Genomic DNA, 27008 nt, shown 5'->3' with positions numbered 1-27008 from the left:
TTGTAAATCAGTGTTAAAATTATAATTCTGCGGGAATTACAAATATGTAAATCATACTTCTGTGATACAGTAAGTATGCAATTTCTATACAGTACTGGAAGATAAAAGAAATTGAATGTATGTGGACAATATTGTTCTGTCATACTTTTCACCTCCTAAGATCTCATGTGCATTTATATATATATGTAGATGGAATATGCAACATAAGCTTCAGAAGTAGGAGGCTTTCAAAACAGCTCTTTAGGCCAGAGCTGGGTATGACACAGAGTTGAAGTGAAACCAATGCTCTGGCTCTTCAGGAAGTGCAGGGTCAAATTCCAGTTGTCCTTAAATGACCTCTTGCTTGAGTCTGTTTCAACCTTTCACTTAGCAGTGATGGAAAAACTACACCCAGTCTGGTTTTCCAAATCCTGGTAACGTTTAATGAGGATGCAACCAGGACCAAATGTTGATTTGCATCCTGTGACCTGTTTGCATAACAAGTAATACAATGTTCCAAATACCTTTCCAGATCACATTATGCTCCTTATCCCTCTTTTCCAAAGTGCAAATGAATTTAGTGCTGCTGTAAGGAGGGATTGGTAGCTAAGATTCAGCCACACATGAATCCATAATGAGGGATGAGGGGAAGGCATATAAACCCCATTTCTCTTCTGTTTCTTTCCCACCCTTCAGAGAATGCCAAGATAAACCTCATAGCACTTCCAACTGTTTTTAGCCTGTCTTAGCCAACTGTTTTTGTGGGGGGAGTAAGTAATAAAACAAGGTACTAGAAAAATACAAAAATAAAAGATCAATATTGTCAAAGGTGGGCAAAAGTTGAGCTACTGCTTAAGCACTCAAAGTTTTCTTAGTATGAGAGTCAATGATTTCTTTTAAATGCCCCTTTAATCTCTAAGGTTCTGCAGGCAGTATTTTTTTTTTGTTGAGGAAGAGGATTACAATTAAATTATCTAGGTCATTTAACTTTAGTAATCAGTGCAACTCTTAAAATCTGGATTTTCTTTTTAAAATAAAGGAGCTGCTGCTGCTAGTAGTGGAAACAAAGCAATGCACCATTTTCTCTGTGTGGGTTGAACTTTTTGAGGATGTTGCAGTTATAACAGAATGAGCAAGTAGAAAGAAAAGGCAGTTACCTGAAAGTTATGTTTAATCAGTCCTGCTTTTTAAAATCCAAAATAAAGCTGACAGCTTCCACAACCACAAGACAGCATGTAATGTAGATTGTATTACTGAATAAGGTTAAACATGTAAAATTTGCATGCACAGTAAAACATGTAAAATTTGTAAGATCAAAGCTTTTGGCCTTGTATGGGTCTGTAACCTCTGCCTGGTTCCTTGGAGGCATAAATAGGAATGAGTTTCAAAATAGGTGAGTTAAAAAAGTTACCTTTTGCAGGGGATGGTGTAGGCATATTGTTCATCAAGTGCATTTAAAAAAAGACTCACATTTAGCTTTCAAAAAAATCCCACTTAGTTAATTGGATCTTGTGTTGGAAAAATATATGATCCCAAGTGGTTTTTAACAAAACAGCAGCCAAAACAAGCTCTTTCAGATGGGGGAAGGGTAGTAGACACAAATTTAGATAAACATCAGTGTTGTGACACAATTGAAGGCCAAAATATTGAAATGTTGTCACTTTGTCCTTAACTCACCCCCCTTGTTTTGATGAAGCCAGTAAACAATGAGAGGAGCTTGATAATGGGAGTCAAGATTAGTGTCAGGCATAGAAGCTCAGGGTGTTCATAAATGCGTTGATATTTTTACCAGACTTGCTGTCTTGTAATTTTTGCTTGTATAAAGTATGCATGCATATACCTATTTAATATTCTTTGGTAGAATTTTATGCATTAGATAATCTTCCTGAACAAGTTGCATATACTTCCCCCCCTCCCCACTTCCTAAATTAAAACTGAGGGCTTGTTCTTACAATGCTGGCACAGAGCCTAGACAGTTTTGACCGAGACTGTAACAGGAACGGTGTTTAGGACATCTGCCAAAAACTCTAATTCTCAGCAGTATTAGAGAAAAGATTACTTTTTAAAAGGCATATAGGTGACTTCTAAAAGTTGTTGTTGCAGGAACCTTGTAGTTTGTGTCTTACTGAGAAGGTGAAAATTACATGTGGTCAAACTACAGAAAATTACGTGAGAATTTTGCGACTGGGATTTTGTCCCACCCCCAACCCTCATTTAAAAGGTATATAGAGACTGTCAACTATGTAGGTGTTTAGACAGTTTAAACAAGAAATCGGACCTGTTGCTGGCTGTTTTAATGGGATTCTGTGATTCTCTTCAGCAACATGGAGACAACTGCTTGCTATGAGAAGGCATTTGAATTTGTGCTTTGCAAAACTGAGTCTGGCTCAGGAAGCTAAGAATTGGCTGTGGTGGAATCCCATTCTCTGTGGACCTCTGCAGTTCAGGACAGCTTCATTAAATGGTGTCTCTGTCTCTGGTTATGAGAACCTAAGATAGATGTTTTTGAAGTGGTAGGTCATAGCTACACTGGCAAGTAATACAGTCCTGTAGAAGCAGATTGTGGAGCACAATAATTAAAGTGCTGAGGACCTGAAGACTTCATGTGTTTAAAGACAGGAGGAATTCCTTTGGACTGGCTGAGGTCTAGACTCTGTGCCTGCTTGTGGTTGGAGTGCATCAGCCTTTTTAATTTCATCCAAAAGGTGTGGTTGGCACTCCAAGACATCTTCAGAATATGAAACAAAACTGGATAAGTGGAGATGTTTGGATGATTCACTTCAAAAGAGCACTCCTGATCTGAACCAAGATGCTAATGTAGGTGTACCTGCAGGCAGTTTTTGTCAGGGCTTTATTTCTTTTACAGCAGGGGAGCTTATTCTTATCTGCTTAATTTGAATTGCTTGCATCTTGGATTGGTACTGAGTAAGAAGTTCTACTTCTTTATCTCTAGTGTGGACAAAGCAAAAATCTCTTTATTAATCTTGCCGATTCTCTTTCTAAGCTGATACTAGACTACCTAATTCTTTGTGAAAGAAATAATTAATATAGGTATCATCAATCTTCTTCTGAATATGAGACACAGTAATAATATTTTAGGAATTTAAAATTAAAGGATCTGTATCTATCTTGAGCATTTCACTATAGGAACGAAGGCCTGAATTCTTTGGTATAGACGAACTGCATGTGTAGTTGCATTGCCCCCTCCTGGTAAATTGTGCTCTACTGCATGGACTTCCAGTTTGGAGATGTCAGGTTCCATTATGGGATCATCATTTATTGCACCCTAAAACCAGATAAGAAGCCAGAGTATTGACACTGTATTTTCTTTGTGGGTTTTTAAAATGTTGTTTGCATAGTAAATGCCCATTTTGTGAAATGCAGTAATTTGAGGCAATATGGGCTCTGTCAAAATTCTGTTTTGGCATGTTTCACATTTCTTTGAAGAGTTCTTGCCTTATTTTGTGGCTAACAGTTTGCTTCTTGGAAATAAGCTTTTCATCTGACATGTGCAGGAAAGTTGGTAATACCATACCAACTTTAGAAGATCTGGATATGTAGAAATATGACGTTGATTTTAACTAATGGTTTTCCCTCTCCTACTCCTATCCTGTGGGCAGGCCTAAGGCACACAGTGATCAGATTTTTGTGTCCCCGTGGAAGAGCTGCTAGAGCCAGTCAGAAAGGCAATCTTGTGCCAACCGATGGATGCAAGAAAGTCAGCTACAGGGCTGGCTCTGAAGCCAGGTTGGGTCAGCTCAACTTGATACCAACCACTTTTGGCATTGCTTGGACAAGATGTGGACTAGGACCCAAGAGATGGTTGTCACTGTAGGTTTCCATTCCCTGGGTGTGTTAAAAGTAAGTTCCACTTCATTAGTGACCACTGGTTTGATGCAAAGATTTCAAAGACCATGTGCAAAGGAAGTGAAACCTTTATTTTACTTCTAGGGCTGGGAATAAGGGGATCATGCAGTGTGTTGTGCAAGCTCCTGCAGAGCTGTGTACCTCCCTTCCCACTCACCTGGCAGGAGGCTGAGGCAGTGTCTAATGGGAAGGTGGAAGTGATGCTGAGAAACCTGATCTCCCTGCCTACTTTGGCACATAGACAGTAACACATTTGTGAGATTTGTCTTAAATCCATTTTTCCCCCCTATTCCTTTGCTGGGTAATAAATATCTACTGATGTGCCGAGTTAGATATCTGGATCAAGGTTTCATTAAAAACCTCATATTTTGACAGTTGATTTTGTTTACTTTGTGCTGCCATGGGAAACCGGCTCTCTTAATCAGTTTGTAGCTTATTTTTCCTCATATTAAGTTCAGTTATTTATAATTATTGCTGAATACTTCTGAATTAATTCAAGAAGCGATGAATTTGCCCATCTTCCTTGAGGTGAGAGTGATGCCATCCTGAGATCTGTAATATATCCACTTAACAATGTCAACACAATATTGTTTGAGTTGATAAATGTGCATATTATATTAACCAGTCAGCAGTGTGCTGTCTCTTGCATCCTCAAGGCAGCAGAATTATTGTACTTCACGTCTTAGTTTTCTTAAACAAAAGCCTGTCAGACTTGATTAGCCAAGAAGGACCTGAATATATTGACTTAAATGTAGAAATTGCTTGACACTGAGGCATATATTCAGAAATAAAAGTGCCTACTTAATCCTTTTACAGTGCTTAAAAAATGAGGGAGGGGAAACAGTGAGACCTATGAAATGCACCGCGTGCCGTAGCTGCCTTGCAGCGCTTTTGCTATTTTTATATCTACATTCATTGAGGAGAGCTGGCTTAAGAATGAGTGAAAAGGCTGGTAAATGGATTTAGTTAGAAGAGATGCAAGAGCAAGGAAGCTGTGTTTCTGAGAAGATATAGAAAGAAAGTGTGGGGGATAAAAGAGTTTATGTCTTGTGGCACAGGAAAGTGGTAGTGAACCCAGGATGATGCTATGGGCCAGGAAAGGGGATGATAGTTACAGCATGGGTGTATTTCAACAGTGGTCTCCAGGAAAGTCACATCTTCCCCTAAACTGTAGTTAATGAAAGAGAATTGGAAAGCAGCCTATATTATTTTAGTGCTGCTAATTGATGGACTCACAGAATGGTTTGTGTAGGAAAAACCTTTAAAAACCATCCTGCTCCAACTTCCCTGCCATGGGCAGGGGACACTTTTCAGTGCTCAAAGCCCCATCCAGCCTAGACTTGAACACTGCCAGAGATGGGACATCCACAATTTCTCCTGGCAGAAAAGCTCAGAAAACCCAAGAACCATCTTTTTTTCCCCCTAATATTCTCCACTGTCGCGTCCGAATAGATTCCAGAAGGTGAAAAGGCTGTTGATATTTCAGTTCCTTCATAGTAATGCAGGAAAATGTTCCAAGCAGAGAAAGCTCATTCCACAAACTTACACAGCAAGTGTAGATCGGCCTTTGCTTTTTCAGTTGAGCACAACTATGAAACTCACACCAGTAACTGGATTTGTGAACCCAAAGTAAAGCTTAGTGTGAGTGCTCTTTCTTGCTGGACTATTTTAAGTGCCTTAAGATAGGCAAATCTGTGGCAGCTTTGCTTCAACAGAAATTGGGGATAGAACATAAATGTGATAAGGAAGAACCAATGCAGGTTTTAATTTTTGTTCTTGGGATTAAATTTATGCATGCTATTTTTTGGTTTAAATTTCTTCCATATTTTTTAGCATATTACAGAAACCTATAAAGAAAGTAAATGTAGTGATATTCCCAGTTGATGGTTGAACAGGAGACAGCTGGGTCTTTTGACACTTAAGCAGTTGTGGGAGGCTGCCTGGGATTTCGAGGTAGGTGGAGTAACTAGATGCTTATACTGAAGTGCAGGAAGAATTGGTCACGACTACATGGGCATTTAAAATGTCTTCTCTGAAGTCATACATGGTGCTCCATAGACATAAATTAGTCAGTTCATGCTTTCTAGAGCTGTTTTCCAGTTTTTTTTCAGACTTGAGCAGACCTAATCAGCACCCGTTTGTGTTTTGGTCATGTGTGGAAGTTTATCTGTGTAAATGTAAGTCTTACTTAGCTGCTTTTCCTCTTTTGCATATAGGTGCATTTGATGTTTTGGGAGGAGCTGAGGTGCTGTTGGCCAGCCTTCCTTCTCTCTTAGACAAAGTTTTGGGCAGTGCATTAAATTAAGCTTGATTGTTGGGCCAACACTACAAAATTCTTAGCAGACCAACTGTTTTAAGAGACAAGCTACTTACAGAAAGTTCAGATAGTTGTCATTTGAGTTAGCTGATTTAGTAGGACTGATCGTTCCCTTTTGGCAACAAGTAGATTGTTGATGTCAAGAAAGTTGTCATCTCTGAGTTCAACAGTTGTTTGAGGATTGGGGTTTGCGTTAGCCTTTCTTGAAGAGAGGAGTGAATTTCCACACCTCGATTGTCATCAGGAATATGGTACATGTCTTTGTGTGTGTGCATGAAGAAACCAGAGTCTAAGTGAGACTGCTGTTAGGGATAGATGTGTGCTGGGTATGAGTTCAGTTTCCTGGTGGAACACTTGCATAAACTGTTTTGTCACTCAGTTGCAGAGCTTGCTAGTGCTGGTAAATCCCGCTCTTCACCACAGAAAACAACCCCACCTCTTTCTTTGATAACAACAAAAGTAAAACTCTGTGGTTTCTTTTCCCTTTTTGTAGCAACAAAGAAGAGAAAGGGAAGCTCGAAGGCAACAAGAGCGTGAGCAAAGGCGGAGAGAACAGGAGGAAAAAAGACGTCTGGAAGAAATGGAGAGGAGGCGTAAGGAGGAAGAAGAGAGAAGAAGAGCAGAGGAGGAAAAGAGGAGGGTAGAAAGGGAGCAGGTGAGTCCATGATACAGATATATGTGCAATAGGTTTGTTTCTTCTAAGTTCTAATTTAATTTTTAAAAAAGTAGTAAGCCTGAATCAGCTTAGAGGCAACGTAACACTAACTCTTTCATCTTTGTTGTTTTTGACAGCAAGTGCACTAACATAGGATTGTAGGGTTTTATGGAAAATTCTGGCAGCCTCAATATTCTCTCAAAAAAAGAAGTCTTGTTGCAGTACTCATTCTAAATTCAGCTCGTGCCCCTGGGCTGGACTAAAATTACCAGAATTGGCAAAATCATCACTGGGGCTGAAAACTGATTCTAGGCTCGTCTTGCTGGATCAGTGGTTCTTGCAGGACATGCCCCTGTTCAGAAGGCCTCCCAAGAGAAGGGCAGCTCTGTTGCGTATCAACTTCTGGCACCCAGAATTGGTCATTGGCATGAACTTTGAATACTCTGAACTGGAGATGGAATCTTTGAGCTGCAGAGGATTTTCCATCCTAAAACTTCAATATGCAATTTCCTTCTCTTACTCTGTTTAAAATCAGTAACGTATGCCCATTCAGTATATCTTAAGTTATGCCAGTGTGCCCTTAATACATTGAAGGTACAACTGAGAAACTTGTTAAACTGTGAAATTCAGCTGCTATATTTATGCATGAAATCTGCATGTTTTAAAATCCTTTAATAACTTCAATCAGGGTGATAATCAGAGCAATACTTACTGTGCATGTACTGCAAAATACTGATTGCAAATAAAGGGCCAAAACTTCTGTCTTAGAGGCTGATTGATTGTAAATTTCCCATTAACTTCAGGAATGCTGGGTTTGGCCTGACATACCTTAATTTTTTCTTACATAAATTCACTCCTATTGAGATCATTGATGATTGTGTTATGGGAAATTTTATTGTGTTTGTGTCTGTTTCAAAGATTCTTGAATCAAAAGGAGAGAAGACTAACCAATGGGAATAAATATATGGAAAATCTCTAATTACAGCATAGCAATTTGCTTTTGGGCAGACACCGGGTATTCCCCCAGCTGCTTTTTAAACTGTTGAAATGCTAATTACGCACAGTGCCAGTAATGACAAATGGTTAATTGGTGTGGCCAAGCTGAACCACTCTGAATTTTTATTCTTTTTTTTTAGAAGAAAAGACACATTGTGCCCTCCTAGAATTTTTGTTAACTCAAACTGTGGCTCAGCCAATGTGCGTAACAACAGTATGGTGTATCTCATCAGTCTGTCACAAGACTTTCTATAACTCCCATCACTGTATCACTGATCCATTAATTTCTTTATGCATACACTGTAAATGTGTGCGTGTGCTTGTGTGTGTGCGCATGCACATGTTACATACTTCCATTAATTGCATGATAGGATGTTACCAGCTTGGGTTCGGTGCTTCAGAGTTTGAGTTCTTTAGGGGATAGGTGAAGCGAGGGTAAATGTCTTGACCTGTTGAGGCTGCAGGTGAAGAGGTGGCTAGATGGCAAGAACAAGCGAGTTTGGTCTAATTTCTGTTTCCTGGTGGATGTTTGTTTGTGTCATAATCATCGCATAATTCAGCAAGGCTGGCAGTGTTTGCTCAGGAGAGGCTTCTGGTGAGGGCGGCAGGGGAGACTTGGCAGGGCAGGTCCCAACTGCATTTGGCAGAGCCCGTTTGGGGGAGCTTGCTCCAGCTCTGCCTACACTATGCCTGGCTCTAGCTGTTGCTAACAGTTCATCGCACCAGTGCAACACACTAATGTTTAATACAACTTGCATGTGACTTTGTATTGGCTGTGTTGAGTCAGACTTGCTGTGTTTTAACTTACCAAAACCTTCAAGTGCATTTTGCTGCTTCTTGAAACCACTTTCAAAATACATAAATGAGCACTGGCCTGTGCCGGCAACATTTGCAGGAGTGCAAATTTCAGAACAGAAGGGGCCAAAATCTAATGCTCAGGAGGCAGGGCTTCCTAAATTGTTCTGCAGGCACTAATCCATCCTGAAGTGAGTTTCTCATTAAAGCTGAACTGGGGAAGTAGCGTGTGGTGTTCCACCCAGGGGGTTCTGATGCATTCCTTTTGAATAAATTTATTGCTGGGTAATTTCTATGTGACAGGAGTATATCAGGCGACAGCTAGAAGAGGAGCAGCGGCACTTGGAAATTCTACAGCAGCAGCTGCTCCAGGAGCAGGCCATGTTACTGGTAAAGCACTGTATCTGTTTTGTTCAGTAGCTATAGGATCTATTTATCCGGCCAGTCCTAGGCTTCCCTCAGTCGGGCACAGCTGCACTGACAGTATGACAACAAAGGAGCTTGATTAAAAGGCCATTTATGCTAGTGTTGTGGGCTGACAGGCACATATGAGAAGTGCTGTATGGTCACACTGCTTTCTGGGCAATAAGAGGAGGCTTTATGTTAAAGTGGAACAGTTCTGGTGTGGTGGTCGAGTTTCTGAACAGACCTTGGCATTCAGTGAAGAACTAGAGTGCTTGTGTTGCAGATCAAAAGCACACATGATATGTAAATCCACCCCAGGATACAATGGCCTAGTGTTGGTCTAAATCATTGTTTTATGAACTTAACACTGGATTTAGTATAAACAATTCTTTTTTTCCCTTTAATAAAAATCAGTTTTGTCATAATTCTCCAATCGTGTCAAGCTCAGCAGTACACTCATGACTTTCCCAACATAAGACACAAGTCATATGGGTCTAACTTAGCTCTTGGTTACACATTAACAATGAAATAAACAAACAAACAAAAAAGCAACAGCAACCAGAAAGGTGCATTTTTAATGGGATTGGTAGGGACACGTCCACCATACAGTCAGTGTCATGTCTTGAATTCCTCACCCATTCTCTCAAAGGAATACAGATGGCGAGAGATGGAGGAGCACCGACAGGCAGAGCGACTCCAGCGCCAGTTGCAGCAGGAGCAAGCCTACCTCCTGTCACTGCAGCACGATCACAGTATTCTGCAGCAGCAGCAACAGCAGCAACAGCAGCAGCAGCAGCAGCAAGAAAGAAATAAACAAAGCTATCATACCCCTGAGCCAAAATCCCACTATGAGCCTGCAGAAAGAGCACGTGAGGTAAGTCCTGCTGGTGAGCAGGAATCTGCTAACTGCTTCTCTGCCTGCTGGCATCAGCATGACTGGAATTCTGCTGCAGCATAGTTGGAGGCCAAAGCACCACTCATAAGGGGCAGGATGATTTAAACCGTTGGTTACTGGTTTTCAAGCCCTAGGGCAACTTCTGCTACAGTCACTGAAGTTCATACTTTTTGAGGTGTAAAAGTTGGAAAGAAGGTCTGGAAGGCTGCAGACTAAAGGGGCCTGGTTTTGGAAGTATCATGTCAGGAAGTTCTATCTGTGCTTCATCAGATGTGTTTTCTCAGGAAGCGTTGGTGCAGTGCTCTGTGTCTCTGGCAAGTACTGGTGATTTGAAATTAAGAGGCAGTTGGAAAGCACAAACCTATGATAGATGTTAACACTCAGCACATGTGTACACTTTTGTTGTTTTCACTTACACTTTTCACAATTTCTTTCTCATGAACACAAACCTGAATTTCATTAGTTTCGTTTTTGAAATGTTAAGTATTCTCTGCTGAGATCATGTCCTGCTCTTTTGAAACTCTATGGTGCTGCCTTCTTGGACTTCAGGCACTTACAAGTTGATCTGAAGTGCTGTGCCTTTCAATGAGTCTTCACTGGTCCATGAGTAACATTGGTAAGCAAGTGAACGCCTCTTTGATGTATATTTGGCTTTCTTTCAGTGATCTTATTCTTGTGTTTCCCTTGAGCATCATACTGCCCACAAACCACCAGACTGGGCAATGTTAGTCAAAGCTCCTAATGGCATTCATCAGCTGCATGTGGGAGCTAGGTAAATACATTTTGGAACAAGAACAGAAAATATATTTAGGCCTGCTAAACATGATAAAATAGCTCTCGGTTCAGCTTCATCCAGCAGTGCCTCTTAGTCTTTGAAGTGCTGTTGTTTGGGCTTGGTGGATGCAAACTCATTTTATTCTAGATGCTGCTGTCCAAGTTCTTAGTAAACCATGTTTGTCCTATCTCATCCATTCTGCTTGATGGTTGAAGTATCTGATGTGTCTTTCTTACTTGGAAGAAGTTCAGACTTGTCTGGTTTGTGATGGTGCAGACATGGAATCAGCCCTCTTGTCCTTTCTGCATGCTCTTGGCCCACCTTAGTGAAAGTATAGCCAGTCTAGCACTTCTGTCCAGCCTGAACACTGGTTGGGATTTGGAGGGATGCAGAACTGTATCTGCTTCATTTTCCTTTCATAGCTGAAAAGGAGAGAAACTTAAAAAGATTCAAGTGTTCCTTTAGGAGAACCACTGACCCAGTTGTTTTTCCTGTTGTAGTCTTTCTTTTGTGATTGCTCTAGCCCAGAAGAATAAAGACAGAAAAACTGGTTAGTAGTCAGATCTTCCCAGAGATCATTGTGTAATAGTGTGATCAAAGTGTGATAAAAGTATAGCCATACCTGGCAGTGGGAATACCACCATTTAATCCTAACAGTAAGCATTAACTCTGACATAATTCTTTACATAAAACAGTGAATTGGAATGAGTGTTCTGTGCCTCAGACTTTCAGCCATACTGCTTTCCAGAAAAAGTGTCTACCTACAGAGATACTGACCATTGGGATAGTGATGAAGGAAGTGACCTTCCTGACTGGCAAAGTTTAATGGTGATTATTTTTTTTTCCTCATTGAAGTAGGAATGAGGATATAAGGAAAAGGTATTCTAAGATTGGCTTTGGGAAACAGCAGGGAGCTTAGAACTTAATATTACTTCCAGGTACAGACAGTCAGATGACTGGAATAGGACCTGTTTCTGTCCAGGAATGCTCTCTATCTCCTTGCCACTTCTTGTCTGGTTTTGAGGACATGTCGCTCATGCAGTTTTATGTGCCTTGTAGAATAAACTTCCTATCATCTACAGCTAGAGATGTGAAAACCTCTTGCTTCAGACAGAAAGACTTGAGGCTTTTCCTTATTCTATTCATAACAAGGAGTCTGGCCTGTTTTTTAGACTTCAAAGAATGCCTCTGTGAAGTTGAACACAGTGGTGAAAATGATTGCATGGTGAAGATGCTTGCTTCCATTATTGTTGTACTCTTCCCAAGACATGGTGTGTTTTGTGTAGACCTTAACAGAAGCTTGTCTGCTTGTTCCTATAGGCAACCTGGTACTATCCTCAAATTTTGGAATGCAGAGGCAGGTTGGGTTTGTAGAGGAGCCCACCTGAAGCAAGGAGTCTGGAAACTTGCCTGTCTTCTGGAAGCCAGTCTCTCCAGACCATCACTCCTAGGGAGCATGAGGAAATCATCCCAATACTGGTTTCGTGCTCTGGGCACAAGGGTTAAAGCAAATTAAATCATCCCAAGCTTCCAGTTTGGTCTTTGGTGCTTTGATAAAATACTGTGAGTTTAGCATTCCTCAGAGGCAGCTTACCTGGCACATGCTGCCTTGGTTCTAGGAACAGACTTTCTTAGGAAATGAGAGGCTGTTTCCTTTCTGCCTGTAGCCTCCCTCCATCTCTTGTCCTTCATACCTCTCACTTTCTTGTCAGTGTTGTGGCCTTGAAAGAGGTGTCATTTCTGCATGGGGACCTTGCTTGATGCTCTTCTGAGGACATTCTGATTTAGTGTTCCCCTCAGCAAGCTCTTGAGGTTAACATAAGATCAATCCTACACCTTCCTGAGAACAGGAAACAAACTGATGGGTCTGTCCTCTCCAGCCTTTGAGTTGGTGTTGAGAGTATTTGATGAGAGAGATGATGATAAGTTCTACATTTTCATGCCTAAAGCTGAAGAGACTCCAGTATCACCTGGTAGAGAAACATCTCCTGTCTCTTCTGTTGCTGAAGAGAGAAGCACAGGAAAGCAGATAATCCAATACCATTGTTTGCATAAGGTGTGCAGCTAAAGTAAGGGATGGCAGTGGAAAATACTTTTATATTGTAAAGTTGTTTCTGTTTAGGTATGCCCTTTTTATTATCTGTGAGGAAAGTACTGATGGATAATTAGTCTAGGCAGAAAGAAGGCCCATAATGGTCTTTCATGATATTATCTCACATCTTGCTACCTCTTGTATCTCCTCTCTTCCCAGTATGGATTATCCATATTGGCATACTTAGAGCTTTGGTGTAGTTCACTCAGTGAACTTAAAGTGCTGGCAAAATTGGTAAGGAAAAAATCCTGCCAAACCCCAAATGTATTTGCTTTCTTTGTGGTAAAGAAAAGGTTGTACTCCCCTTTGTATTTCTGCTGTAATTGGTTTTACTGACTCGAGGCTTAACCTCCATTTATTTTGGCTTAGGTGGAGGAGAGATTTAGAAAAACTAATCAGGGCTCCCCTGAAGCACAGTCTAAACAGATGGGCAAAGTGTTGGAGCCACCAGTGCCTTCCAGATCAGAGTCCTTTTCCAATGGAAACTCAGAACCTGCTCAGCCTGCCCTGCAGAGGCCAATGGAGCCCCAGGTAAGTGCCCAGCAAAATCTTGGTGAGCCTGCAGGGAATGCAGAAGTCCTAACATGTTTCCTTCAGATTTGCAGATCATTGCACTTAAAAAGCCTTTTGTAAAGGGTAGTGCTATTACACAAAACAGCTTATTTTGTAGATTTACTCTTTGTCTATTTTTGCTTATTTTATTGATAAACTGATAGATTTGTGGGTTTGGTGTGTTTTATTGGTTTAGGTCTTTTTCATGTTAGAGCTAGACTAGAACTGCTGTATCCTATCCCATTGTTATCTGTGCAGCAGTGACAGTGGGTTAAATGCTGGTGGCAGTTGCAGAGCATTTTGCAATTCCAAATTTGCTCTGTGCAAGGTTTTTACTACTAAAAATGATGCTCAGGAAAAAAGTGCACTTGCTTTGTTTTTAAAATTCTTGCAGAAAAAAGCTAAATAAACAAGTGGGTTTTAACAGTGAGAGCACTGTTTCGGAGAGTTTGCAAAACATGTCTAAGAAAAGCCAGGTTTGTTGTCAGTAGGCTTGCAGTTGCTAAATAAAGCTCTGTACCACCCCTGGAAAATCAAGAAGACGTTGAAACCAGTGAGTTGCATGGTAGCCATTGTTCTATTGTTTTCTAACCAAGAGCCTCCTGATCTTGATACCTGATCTCATAGGAGTTATTGCATGAATTGAGAAAGTAACCTTTGTCTAAAAGTTAGACATAGCCCATGAATTCTGAGCAGTTTAGGTATGCTAAATTAAATGGTAGAGTTCTGCATTTAGTTCCTCTGTTTCCATGCAGAATTTTCATAAAGTCTGTTGATGACAGTGCAAGCTAAAACCATCCCTGATTGTGACTAGGTATTGCCACTCTTTTGGACAACAGGAGAATTTGAACAGACGGAAGAGTGGGAGAAATCAGGACAGAAGTTGATCTCTTGCTCATTATTTCCTGGCTTTTATTCAAACCTCTATGATTATTTCAAAATATTGGACTTGTATCTTCATACTGTGTGCCAGTTACTTTTAAAGTCTCTGTCTTTCACTCATATTAAGGATAATCAGGCTCTTCAACAGCTGTGTGTATTAAAATTGAGGAAATAATAATAACATAAAAACAAATACACTCAGCCTACTGAAACTGTGATCAAAAGCAGTTTTGCTTAATCATTAGGTGTGAAAACAGCGTGTTCCTCAGTTATGACTTTTCCTCCTCCTTAGTTTCAGAAATTAACTCTGAAATACAGGCTTATGCACAAAGAGGAAGTAGGCTGAAGGGAATATGGATTTCACTGGAAATCCTAATGGAGTTTTAACTCCTTAGTCTCTGTTATGCCTTCTTGGTATGTGTAATTGCATGTGTGTGTGTGTACTTGGTGTATAAATATGTATATATGTACAGTATATGGTACATATATGGTGTAAGTATAATATGCATTGAACATATGTATACTATATACAATATATATTATGGTTTTTTTATATATATTGCAATAACTGTAAAGGAATAAAGGCTTTGTGTTATGGTCTTTCTCCAAAAGTTTCAAGCTGTATCCAGTCCCTGAATTTGTTAGGAAACGTAAATGTCTGTTGGTTTACCCAATTTACAGCATTCTTTAATTTTGTACATTGCTCCAATTGGATGTCCACTTCAAATTTCCCAGCCCACCATGAGACCTGGCCAAAGCCCACTGAAGACCAGGGAACAGAAGGTGACTTCTGTCTTGAGTGGCCTTTGAACTCAGGCTCATGGTGCAGATATTGGATCCCCTTTCCCTCTGGGCACCAGTGTACGTGTGTGTGGAGAGCGCATCACACAAAAATTGCATATGTGCTGTATTTTCAGTCTGTTACGTTCTTTGGGCGCTTGCCTTGCTTTTAAGTGCATCGATTCCACCCCACGCTTACCTAATGCCATAACCAATTTGTCTCTGCCTGCCCCACCTGCCTTTATTCTGTGTTAATTGGAAAGCCGGTTATACTGAGCGCATTGAATGTTTTATGTTTTGTTTTCTTGTAAGGTACAGTGGTCCCATCTGGCATCTCTCAAGAACAATGTTTCCCCTGTCTCGCGATCCCATTCCTTCAGTGACCCTTCTCCCAAATTTGCTCATCACCATCTTCGTTCCCAGGACCCATATCCACCTTCACGCAGTGAAGTGCTTAATCAGAGTTCTGACTCTAAGTCGGAGGTACCCGACCCCACCCAAAAGGCTTGGGCTAGATCAGACAGTGACGAGGTGCCTCCAAGGGTAAGGAGTAGAAAGACAGATGTGTGCTATTTTTTTATTATTAATTAAAGTTTTCTTATGGATGTGATACCCTGGGCACTGTGAAGACCGTGCCCTTGTGCCAGCACTGGTAACAGTATTTTGGAAGGCAGATCATAACATAGGTATTCAGTCAATGGGTTAATGATAATCAACCTGAAGTGCAATATTGAAGCTTCATATAAAATTGGTAATTATTTATAGAATGCAGCTATTTCAGAGAAACAATTTATGATGCAAAGTTAACAAATAATTACCATATTCAGGAAAGAATTCAAAATATCCCTGAGGTTATTGCTCAGAGTTAATATTCCTCTTCATCGGTTCGCCACCCAAACTATGAATCATACACTTATTTAAAATTGAGATGGATCTGAACAAAAAGGAAACATTCAATATATTTCCTCCTCCTCTCCCCCTTCCATCCCCCCTCCCATCCACTGGGATTTGCTTCTTCTGAGTATATTCTTGCTCCCCCCCACCAGTCTTTGCCTTCTGCTGATCCATTCCCGGGCATTTGTTTGGTTCCCTTGAGCTTATTCTCCTAATTCTCATGCTGTTTCAGCAAATTGCTTTGTGCCTCCCCTGCTTCAGTCAAAATGCCATATTCTTTTCAAATGTCTCAGTAGCTGGGAGGGTAGCGGGGCGTGTACGTGTTCGTGTGATAACCATTAAACGCTATTTAATGTTAAGACTAAACATCGAGTTCTATTCAAATTCTGAACAGCATCACAGCTAAGGCTTTTGGCTTTGTGGGTGTTTGTTTACTGCTTTTGGTCATTGATGCTAGCTTGTACTTAGAACATGTGGTTAAGATCTTAAGATTATATTCTGTGGCAGGAGAAGTTTTATCTTCCTGTCCTCTCTGTCCTCTTCATGGGTTTAACACAATCTTTTTTCTCCCAAGGTACCTGTGAGAACAACGTCCCGATCACCAGTCCTGTCCCGCCGTGATTCCCCACTGCAGGGCAGTGGGCAGCAAAATAACCAAGCAGGTCAAAGGAATTCCACGAGGTTTGTAAGCCTATGTGTCCTTGCTTTTCTTGAATTGGAAGGAAAAGGCATATGGGAGGCCAGGCATTGCCAGACAGCTTTTGGCAATGCCTGTAAGAAGATAGTGTTGGATCCCTTTTCAGTAATGATTAATTTCTACTGATGTGGCACATGTGTCAACAAATGCTGACAAAATTTCTTCTTTCCTCTTCTCATTTGAGTTGTCTGCCCTGTAATTTTGGCAATAATTTCAAATATCCTTCAAATTTTGGAACAAATGTGGCCATTTATGAATGTCTTGCCTTTTGGTGCAGCAGGTCAGCTTGGGTATGCCGTGGGGATTACTGGCAGCAGAAGGGCTTGTAACATCTGAAGTGAAGAAACCTCAGAAACTTTCTGGCCTCTTAGCCAGAACCAGATTTTAAGAGGGGGGAAAAGCCTCCATGAGCTGTGACACAGAGCCCCCAAGGTCAGGAAGGGGGAGGAGAGAGCTGACTCCTGAGCTCAACAGAACAATATGGGCAGGCCACCATGGAATTAGCTCACTGGATAGGGGTGAGGGTATTCTGGTGTTCTTTTTGGTTTGTGTTTAGTGCTTAGGATACTTCTGACCCAATTTTAAAACTGCTGCATGCGGGCTGAGAGAATTGTCCACTTCAGGTTATGTATATAAGAATGGCAGGTAGGTAATTCTAAATAAAAGGAGTAGCTTATACCCACCTAAACTTTTTTTTGACCATCATAAATACAGTAGTAGTTATTTCAAAGGGAGCTACTGCCTGGGTTTTGAAGCATTACTGATGCCCTGATCTCAGCGTTAAAGTGTTCTTTCAGTTGAGTTATTAGCAAAACTATTAGAAAACTATTACAGAGAATGATGTTTCAGTTTAGAGCTGAGAATCTGGGACTGAAATGTATGTGACAAAGAGTTTCTTTCCTCCCACGATACAGCAATATAGAGCCTCGTCTGCTGTGGGAAAGGGTGGAGAAGCTTGTACCAAGGCCAGGCAGTGGCAGTTCTTCTGGCTCGAGCAACTCTGGCTCACAACCTGGCTCCCACCCTGGCTCTCAGAGCGGGTCTGGAGAGCGTTTCAGGATGAGATGTAAGTCCTTCTCCTACCCTCTGTAACATTGTGTTTCTTATTTTATTAAGCTGTGAAGCACTCAGTAATTAGAGATGATAACAGCGAACAACCTTTGAGCTTGCAGTGTGGGAGATGGGTTGGCTTCCTGTACCCTCTTGGCCATATCCTTGCTTGGGAAAGGCAGCAGGCACAGAAATCATTGTCAAGCTGTTTGTTTCATTGTTATTGAATTCACATCCAGGCACTGCTGCACTTTCCTATGTGCAAACAGCCCGGCCTCCGCACCCTCATAGCTCCCTCCCTTCCTCTTGTGTGCAAGGGCACATTTTGATATTTGTTGCCTGTCACCTTGGTGGTTGTTGACAGGGTGCAGACTGCCATGGATAGGTCTCAGCTGGCCTGTGTTGGATGATGATGGAGGTTTTCCAGCTTGTGGCCATACTTGAGTCTTTGATTTACAGTTGTTGTGACTATTTACTTTGGCTTCAGACATAGGTCAGTTGCAGCTATGCAAATCACAGTTTATGGTGTTTTTTGTATAGTCCTTCAGGGACAATGTAGTAGTAACCAGTGAAATGTAGGTCTTGTGGTCAGATGCCCATAATAGTCATCTCACATCTCTTCCCCACTCCAGAGTGAAGTAAGAAAACTTATTTTAGCTCCCTGCTTAGTCTGCTTTTTTCTCTGTTCCTTTTGGGGTCTTGGCATGTGCAGCATCATCCAAATCAGAGGGTTCGCCATCACAACGCCATGAAAGTGCACCTAAAAAGCCTGAAGAGAAAAAGGAAGTCTTCAGACCTATCAAGCCTGCTGTGAGTTGCATCCACCTCCCCTCTCCTCCTTCTCTTTCAGGTAGATTCACAAAAAGTACACTGGGAGCTTCATTCAGTGCCATCAGAGGTGAACATCAGCTAGAGTATGAGAGTTTGTAACTGTGGGTCTAGCAGCATGTTCTGGGCTGTGCAATTGCCTGTGCACATCAGTATTGCAAACGTTAGATTTTGCACTGCTTCTGGGATTGATTTCTGCTCTTCGGTCTTCTACCTTCCTAATCCATGCCTTTCTCTCTTTCAATCTTGTGCTTCCTCCCTGGGGCTGGACCAATGATCGTGCATTTGACCTGAATGTGCCAATGCTGGGCTGAATGGTGCAGGGAGAAGTGGTAAGACCTTAAATGTTTCCTACTTTCTGTGAAAGATTTCTGACATTTTCTACATCTGGCTGCTATTACAATTGGTTACAGCTCTGTGTCTCGTTGTAATTTGGGGAGCTCAATGGGTTTTCACAGTATTTCTGTCTTTCCTTGAAACTTTCTTCAGTAGCCATATCTCTTATGACACTGCAGTTAGTCATAAATCAGGATAGCTGGGTTTCAGAGTATGCACATTTTTCTATGATATGACAAGACCCCCTTAGGTTGACTCTTCTGGTGCTTGAGTTTATGAGAAAGTGAGTTTTGGTAACTGTTAGGAATGGGTAAGTCAGAGGAAACAGTACTGCTGGGGCAGTGGAAACACAGAAGTGAACAAACTCGGGCTCTAATCCTGCAGGTTTGTCTTGCAAACTCTTCTTCTCTCTTACTTGCAACATCAGTTTTAACATTTTTTTCTTCCCTCTCCCAACAGGATTTAACTGCATTGGCAAAGGAGTTGCGAGCAGTAGAGGATGTGCGACCTCCACATAAAGTAACGGATTACTCATCCTCGAGTGAGGAGTCAGGGACAACAGATGAGGAAGATGATGATATGGAACAAGAAGGAGCTGATGAATCTACTTCTGGACCAGATGATGTCCGAGCAGTGTTAGTCCCTCTAACAGTGTTTTGCATCTCTTTTGCCTTATAGGGGATTGAAGGAAAAGGATGCTAGCTAGCATTTTGGCTTGTATGTTAGTTCTTTCAGCTTGCTACAATCTGTGAGCAAGACATAGCAGCCTCATATGTTCATATATTCAAACACTAAGGATAGTCTTCTCAATGTCCTTTCCCTCTTCTCCCTTCATTTGCTGCAAAACGAGAAACTTGCAGATTTTTTTTTGATGGAGAGGCTTTTCTAGGCAGCTTATGTAAATATTCCACTCTGGCCACACTACAGGTTAATTCTGAGTATGCCATGATGCAGGGCAGTGACAGCCAGGGCACTAGTGCTGTTATCTCACTCCAGTTATTTCTTGTCTGACAAATAGGTCAACGTTGAACTTGAGCAATGGTGAAACAGAATCAGTAAAAACCATGATTGTCCATGATGATGTGGAGAGTGAACCTGCCTTGACTCCTTCTAAGGAGGGCACCTTAATTGTTCGACAGGTATTGCTTTTCCTTCCCTGTGCAGTGCTGCACCCTTTCTGTGCTCATTAACCCACTCGCTCATTCACCCATGCTGTTTCTACATTATATTTGTTGTTCGTATTATCAAGACGCAACTGTAGAGAAATTCAGATGAGCAAGATGTTTGATGCATGCAAAGAGGAGAGTAGCCCTTCACCCCTTGCTTCTGTTTTGCATGCTTTCCAGTGACACTCATGGCAGCACCATGTAGAATATTTCATAGTCTGTGGGAGAGAAGGGTAGAAAAGCTGCAGGTGTGTGAAGCAAGTACCTGGAGCAACAACGTAGTTTAGTTTTAGCACAGAATCAAATATGTGTCTCAGGAGTGAGGCTGGGAGGGAGCTGGGGTGGGAGCACTCAAGGTTTTTTAAAATTGTTTTGATTGTGTAGTTTAGGGCATACAGACCACCCAGATAACATACACACACATGTACATGCAGATTCACACAACAGTTGGTGTGAGGGAGAAGCAAAATAGGTGGTGAGGCAGAAAATGTGGACAGAGTAGAGTGCTGTGTTGTTGCCTTTGATTCTGAAAATATTGCGTTCTTGTCCCAAACATAATGGTTCCCTGTTTTTAAATGAACTTGTGTGTTAATGAGCGTGCTAGCTTATAGGAGTTTCCTCAGTAATCGCATTTCTGAGTTTCACAACTGAATGCCAATTTCTTAATTAAGTCCTCTTGTTTGAAAATTAAGATTTCATGGTTATTGTTTTAAATAGTTAGCTGAAGGGATTCTCCAGAAAGTCCAAACTGCTATCTGTGTAGGGTCTAAGTTAGTTTTAAACAAAACAATAGGGAAAAAAATCCTCACCCCACCTCCAAAAATGTTCTTGTCCCTGTTGTGGTGTTGGACTTAGCAGCACAGTTACTGTTCTCTTAATTGGTGGAACTGGCAGTGCAAGTCAACCACATGAACCAAGCATTTGCCTGCTGGTGGGAATTTCTTGAATTCTAGTTGCTCTGCCCACTTTCCCTTTCCATGCAGGCATCAAAGCATGGATTATAAGCTTATTAAAAAAAAAAAAAAAGAAAGAAAAAAATGTGAAAAGGTAGGAAGTGAGGGAGAGAAGGAGAGAGGTTGTTAGGGATATAGACTTTTAAGCAGCACTTGAGCAAGACAAGTGTGCCTGTTTTTTCTACAGAGTACAGTTGACAAAAAGCGTGCCAGCCATCATGAGAGCAATGGCTTTGCCGGTCGCATTCACCTCTTGCCAGATCTCTTACAGCAAAGCCATTCCTCCTCCACTTCCTCCACCTCCTCCTCCCCATCCTCCAGCCAGCCGACACCCACCATGTCCCCACAGACACCCCAGGACAAGCTAACTACTAATGAGGTATGTCTTACACCACAGCTGGCTGCTTTCATAGGGTTATAGCAGCATTGCCTAGTAGCTAGTTTGCAAAGGAACTCCAGCCAATCTCCCCTGCTTTTTTTTTTCTGTCACCTTTGTTCCCACCTCCCAAATAACACATTTCAGTTCTGTGTAAGAAGCCCTTAACTCTAGAGCAGTCCCACGCCAAACTTGCCAGTTTACTATTTTTGCTTCCTTTTAGTGAGTCATTAATTGCATGGCGTTCATTTTAAACTAAACTTGACTACTGCGTTTTCAAGCCAATACTCTTTTTAATTCTGTTTTATTCCGGGAGCAGGCTAATTGCAAGTAATGTGCCTCTTCAGAATTAGCAGTTAATTTTGGCTTTGTCAGTAAAGGCTGGACTAGTTTCTCCACACATATGAGGAGCTGCTTGTTGAAACTCACCCAATGGGAGAGGAAGTGGCTGTGGAGGGATTTTGCTCACTAAAGCTTGCCATGTGGGCTGGGTGAACAAATCAGGTGTTGCCTGGGAGGGTTGTAAAAGCCTGAGGTATTGTTATTTTGGAATAATGAATGGGGGAAAATATTTGGGTTTTTTTCCTAGTATGTGTGTACTCTGAGAAGCAGCTGTGTAAAGATGACTGTTATCCCCCACTGCTGATTATGTCCAGGTGGTGAAGGCTTTACCGTGGGGGAAGCTCCCTCTTGCTGTCCTGGGCTGATCCCGGGACGGTGCCTTCCTTTAGGGAGTGCAGGTGGGAAAGCCTGGTCCTTCCCGTGTGTTAACCCCTCGCAGCAGAGGAGGTGCACGCGTGCGGATGAACAAAGGGCCGCTCGCCCTTCACCAACCCCAGCAGTGAGAGAGGAGCCTTGTCTGGTCTCTCCACTCCTGGCTGGGTGGCCAGCCTGGCTTACAAGGAGAGCCTCTGACAGGCTCTGCCTGTGGTACAGGGCAAGCAAAACTTGAGAAAAGAACCTGCTGCTTCTCAGGGTAGAGTCCTGCCATGGAGGTGTGCAAGTGTTGTGATGAGGAGAGGTTGCAGTGAGCTGGGTGGGTTTATGGCAATGCACATGTTTACCAGATAATCAAAAATGCTTCTTAACCACATAGCAGGTGGGTGGGAGGGAGAGTTTCCTCCTGGAAATTCATTTAGCTTTATACATAATTTCCAGCTGTGCTTCATTGTTTTTTGATCTTTCTAAAAGCACACTCTTGTAGGTTATAGAGATCAGTTGATTGATCCAGGGGTATGCTTGCTCATTACTTTGGTCTAAGCAATACGTAAGCAGGGTTCAGTTAACTCAGCTTGGGAAGTGGGGCCTGTGGCAGTGCCTGGTGATGAAGGAGTCTTTTGGTGTTGGGCTGTTCAGGGCAGGGATAAACTCCAAAGACCCATTGCTATTTTTTTTCTGTAGAGGCTTAGGAAGATCAGATGTTGAGGATTAGTTGATGCTAAAGAAGTGTCTTGTAACAACGTTTGCATAAAACTGAGCAAAAACCCAGTACTGCTTAGTATAACTTAGCACATGCACACTCTTTATATATATATACACTCTTTTTTTTTTTTCCACTTGTCCCATTCTGCTTCAGATATGTTGTCACTGTAATACTAAACTGGCAAGGGTTTTTAAGTTGTTCCATTTCCACTTTTAACAGTTCATTGTTTCACTTGTCTTCCTTTCTTTATGTTTTTTCATGTTTAGACCTCATAACTCAACAAGCACCAGTGATTTTATCCACTACATATTCATAATGTCATGTCACTGTTTGCTACACCTTCCACACTAATGAGCCCCTTTGTTCGATACAGGTTTAATATGTTGCTTTGTCAAATAAAGGTGGAAGAATCTGCTGCAGCTTTCTGGCAAGAGGCTCAGGTTAAACAAAATAGGGAGAATGAAGAGTAGCAAACATTGAAACATAGTCCATCATAGAAGTGAATGCTTGATCCCAGATGGTTCTGATTTTGTTGCACAAGCCAAGAGATCAAACTTCATAATTTAATTAGCTACCTCAATTCAGGAGATGCTTCATAAATTCAAAAATTGTAGGTAGGGGCAGCTTGCAGATAAAATAGTATACATACATTTAAGCAGATTTTCAAAAGGAGAGACATTCCCTCGCTTTGTGCCTGATTGTAGTGGTCTGTACTAAAAAGCTTCGCTAGCAGCTGAGGTTCAGGGACGACAATTCAGCTAATTGCATTTTGCTGTAACATGTGCAGTGTGCATATGTATCTAGCTCAGGTGTGGTGCCTGCAGTGCATTGTGTTTCTTTAAAGGAAGTATAAAAGCTTGGGGAGGCTCTGTAGCATAATTCCATAGTGACTTTAAAATGTTGGTGTTTGTTATCCATGCTTTTTATTGTCATTAATATTAATAAAGTTGAAATTTACATTGCAGACTCAGTCCGCTAGTAACACACTCCAGAAACACAAATCTTCCTCCTCCTTTACACCTTTTATAGACCCCAGATTACTACAGATTTCTCCATCTAGTGGGACAACTGTGACTTCTGTGGGTAAGTAAAGTAGCTGAAGACGACAATTAAAAAAGGGTTCAGTGACTTCAGTGGCTCTTTAAAGTACTTAAGAATGTTACCATCATGCTTTTTATTTCTTTTGCAATGGATTGCATAATTTATTTTCTTTTTCCATTTACATTTCTTACAAAAATTAGGACTCTCTCAGTGTTCTCAGTTACTGATTTGGTTTGTACGATGTAAAAAATATATGTCCAGAATCCAGCACTTGAATGGTATTACATGCACGTTACTTTTTTTTCTTTCAGTAGGATTTTCTAGTGAAGCAATGAGATCAGAGGCAATAAGGCAAGACCCTACACGGAAAGGATCAGTTGTCAACGTGAACCCCACAAATACACGGCCACAGAGTGACACACCAGAGATTCGCAAATACAAGAAGAGATTCAATTCCGAGATACTGTGTGCGGCCTTATGGGGTAATGCAAACGTGTTCTTCCCTTGCCATTCCTGAAATGTAAATGTGCCAGTATGCCAGTAGGAGCTTTTAGCCTCTGATAATGTATCTCCGAAACTGTAGCTGTTTCACTGCTTTATTCAGTGCTTGTTTATATCTTTTCTGTTGCAAGATCTGATTATTATTGTGTTTTTAACAGTATGCTGCTTCTGCTTTGTTATAATTTCCCACTGGTACATATATGCTTCTGATGGCACAGTTTAGACTGAGAATCATAGAATCATTAAGGCTGGAAAAGACCTCTGGGATCATCAAGTCCAGCCTTTGACTTAATTCCACTGGATCAGCTAGACCATGGCACTGTTCTGCATCCAGTCATATCTTGAACTCTTTCAGGGATGATGACTCTTATCACTTCTGTGGGCAGCCTTTTCCAATGCTTAACCATACTTTCAGTGAAAAAGTTCTTCCTGGTGTCCAACCTGAGCTTGCCCTGTCATAGCTTGAGGCTGTGTCCTCTTTTCCTGTCACAGGTTGTCTGGGAGAGGCTTCATGCAGTTCATCAGGATGTTCTTTTCAGCCCTTTCTAAGCCCTGCTAGTGCATCCCTTGCAGCTTTTGGGAGCTTGTAGTAGTCCTTGCACTGTACACCTGGTGCACACAGGGTAGTATTTTGAAAAATTATAATCTTCTTGAGGTTCTTGCTAATGTGTTGTTGCAGGGCTTGATTAAGGTGTGTTGTGTAAGGTGACTTGTCGCCTCAGTCATCAGTTTATGTAGGAAAAGAGATGGAAAGATGGAAAAGAAGAGGATAGAGGAACATTTCCCATTCTGAGACATAGCTTTGTTAAGAGTGATTACTGCAGAGAGAAGCTGGGTATGAGATGTCAGCTGACCAAGTCTGTCTGGTCTTCTTGTCGCTAGGGATAATTTGTGTTGGTGTCAGACAGTCAGGATCCCACACCTCATCAGCCTTCGAGCAGGACCTGTTGCCTGCTACAGTGTGGAATCTCTGCTGCAACCCCTAGTGAAGGCTTTTCTGTGTTGTTGGTTTCCTGGCCAGAATCTGTGAATTAATTTTTTCATTATCTAAATATTAATAGTTGATGCTTGTGTATGTTACATACATACTTATCTAGTATCCCTAAACTTGGCAGATTATAAATGCACATGCAGCTCATTAAAAAAACTTAGGAAGAAGAGAATTGGCCATTGCCCTAAGCTATATGATTATTGTAAAGGCAACACAGTCCCCTCTCTTTTTTACTTTTTTTATAGCTCTTTCCAAGGCTTTAGTTCTCTTTTGGGGTTATGTCCAGCATTTGCTGTTTCTCAGAACAGCACTTTTGTCCCAATCTTCTTTCCTGCAAAGCTGTGTCAATGAAATAGCTCTCCCAACACCTTGTCTTCCTATCTGCTGTTTTCTTTATTTCCAGAATTTACTGGTAAGAATTTTTGCCTCAGCACTATTTCTGCTTGAATTCCTGTGTAACATTCTCTGATAAAGATATGGCTTGTGCAAATGTAAACTTTCAGGCTGTGAGAGGCCAAAGGCAGAGAAAAATCATATGGTGTCAGTAAAGATGACTCATAGTTTCTCTGATCTGCCTTGTTTTGCCAGTAGCAATTCTTGTTAATGGTTTTATATTTCTTTGATCTATATATCTGTCTGTTAGGGTGGTTTAAAGAATAGGTGTAAAATCCTAGAGGTGTTTTACAGCTGTAGCACGGCCCTTCATTGAACATTTAGGGCCAAATTGATGGTGATACAAGTTGGTACACATGCTTACTTCTTGATAATGTTAAACTTCCCTTACTCTTTAAAAAAATGAAACCATTTCATGGTAATGCTTTCTATTCAAAAAGAGGGGAACTTGCTTTGCTTTGCCTTTACCAGTGGTAATGCCAGTAGTATCTGGCAACCTGCTAATTGCTTAGGTCTCTGATGCTGTTTCTTCTGGCTCTGAGTGGTGAAAGTCAATGTTAATTACATGGATGCAGTAACACAGATTCTTACACCCAGCCTCCACAGACAGCCTGTACTTTTTCAGGAAGCGTTTCCATTTGTTTGAAAAAACAGAACTGCTTAATTGTAGGTTGGCAGTAGAAGAGCTCTGCTGTCTGTGAGTGAGGAGGGTGTCTGCACTGTAAAATACAAGCCCTGCTTGCCACCAGCGTAGTGCCTCATTGGTTTCATCTGAAGTGCAGATAGCTGTGGGAAGGGGCTGGGCACAGGTGTGCATGAGAGCTCAAAGCAGGAACAGCTGCACCAGGAAGGCAGCAGAGGTGACGGTGGAGGCAGGAGCAATGGAGTCCTGATGTACAAAGAGGGGAAGGGTCCCTGAGGAAGCAGTTTGCATATGGCTTGCTTTGAATTGTACCCACCCTGGAAAAGGTGCAGAAATGCATGTTGAAGCTCACAGCTTTAGTCAGTGGGTACTGGAGCTGCAGCAAGGAGACCAGCTGCTGGGCGCTTCCTTGGCTGGTTTGGTGCTGCTTCAGCCTGTGCTAAGCACTGACTTGTGCTTAGCACGAGCTCTCCCTGCTTCCTTCTGCCATTCCCAATCTGAGGATGTCTCAGTAACAGGGACAGGCTGTGTGAAATGCTCTTGGGTGAAATTGCCATTGCCCAAGGGGGCTGTGGGGTGGGATCCAGTGGGTGCAAACCATGTGGGAGATGCAGAGGTGAGAGGTGGGCAGCACAGGGATGAAGGAAGTGTCAGCAGCTGAAGGAGAGCCTGGAGGGTGATAGGCCTCCCAGGAGAAAGTAGCAGAACAGCAAAAGTAAGCAAAGA

General features: G+C 41.7%; 1 protein-coding gene across 5 annotated transcripts in view; it reads left to right on the top strand.

The window, feature by feature from the left end:
- Window positions 1-27008, top strand: part of MAP4K4 (mitogen-activated protein kinase kinase kinase kinase 4) — a 164307-nt gene that overhangs the window by 120086 nt on the left and 17213 nt on the right. Inside the window, exons 13-26 of one of the 5 annotated variants that reach the window (XM_041468399.1) lie at window positions 6657-6818; window positions 8913-8999; window positions 9664-9888; window positions 13146-13307; window positions 15303-15533; window positions 16459-16565; window positions 17496-17647; window positions 18344-18441; window positions 18783-18791; window positions 19255-19430; window positions 19814-19934; window positions 21102-21293; window positions 23679-23796; window positions 24069-24236. In XM_041468399.1, coding sequence (XP_041324333.1) covers window positions 6657-6818; window positions 8913-8999; window positions 9664-9888; window positions 13146-13307; window positions 15303-15533; window positions 16459-16565; window positions 17496-17647; window positions 18344-18441; window positions 18783-18791; window positions 19255-19430; window positions 19814-19934; window positions 21102-21293; window positions 23679-23796; window positions 24069-24236 — 2008 coding nt within the window. Of the gene's footprint in view, window positions 1-6656; window positions 6819-8912; window positions 9000-9663; window positions 9889-13145; window positions 13308-15302; window positions 15534-16458; window positions 16566-17495; window positions 17648-18343; window positions 18442-18782; window positions 18792-19254; window positions 19431-19813; window positions 19935-21101; window positions 21294-23678; window positions 23797-24065; window positions 24237-27008 lie in introns of all 5 variants that reach the window. The other 4 variants (XM_041468398.1, XM_041468401.1, XM_041468400.1 and 1 more) reach the window with 4 other exon arrangements.

This window comes from Pyrgilauda ruficollis, unplaced genomic scaffold (genome assembly GCF_017590135.1).
Source record: "Pyrgilauda ruficollis isolate IOZ18807 unplaced genomic scaffold, ASM1759013v1 scaffold22, whole genome shotgun sequence".
Lineage (NCBI taxonomy): Eukaryota > Metazoa > Chordata > Aves > Passeriformes > Passeridae > Pyrgilauda > Pyrgilauda ruficollis.
This window is presented reverse-complemented; position numbering and strand designations above follow the sequence as displayed.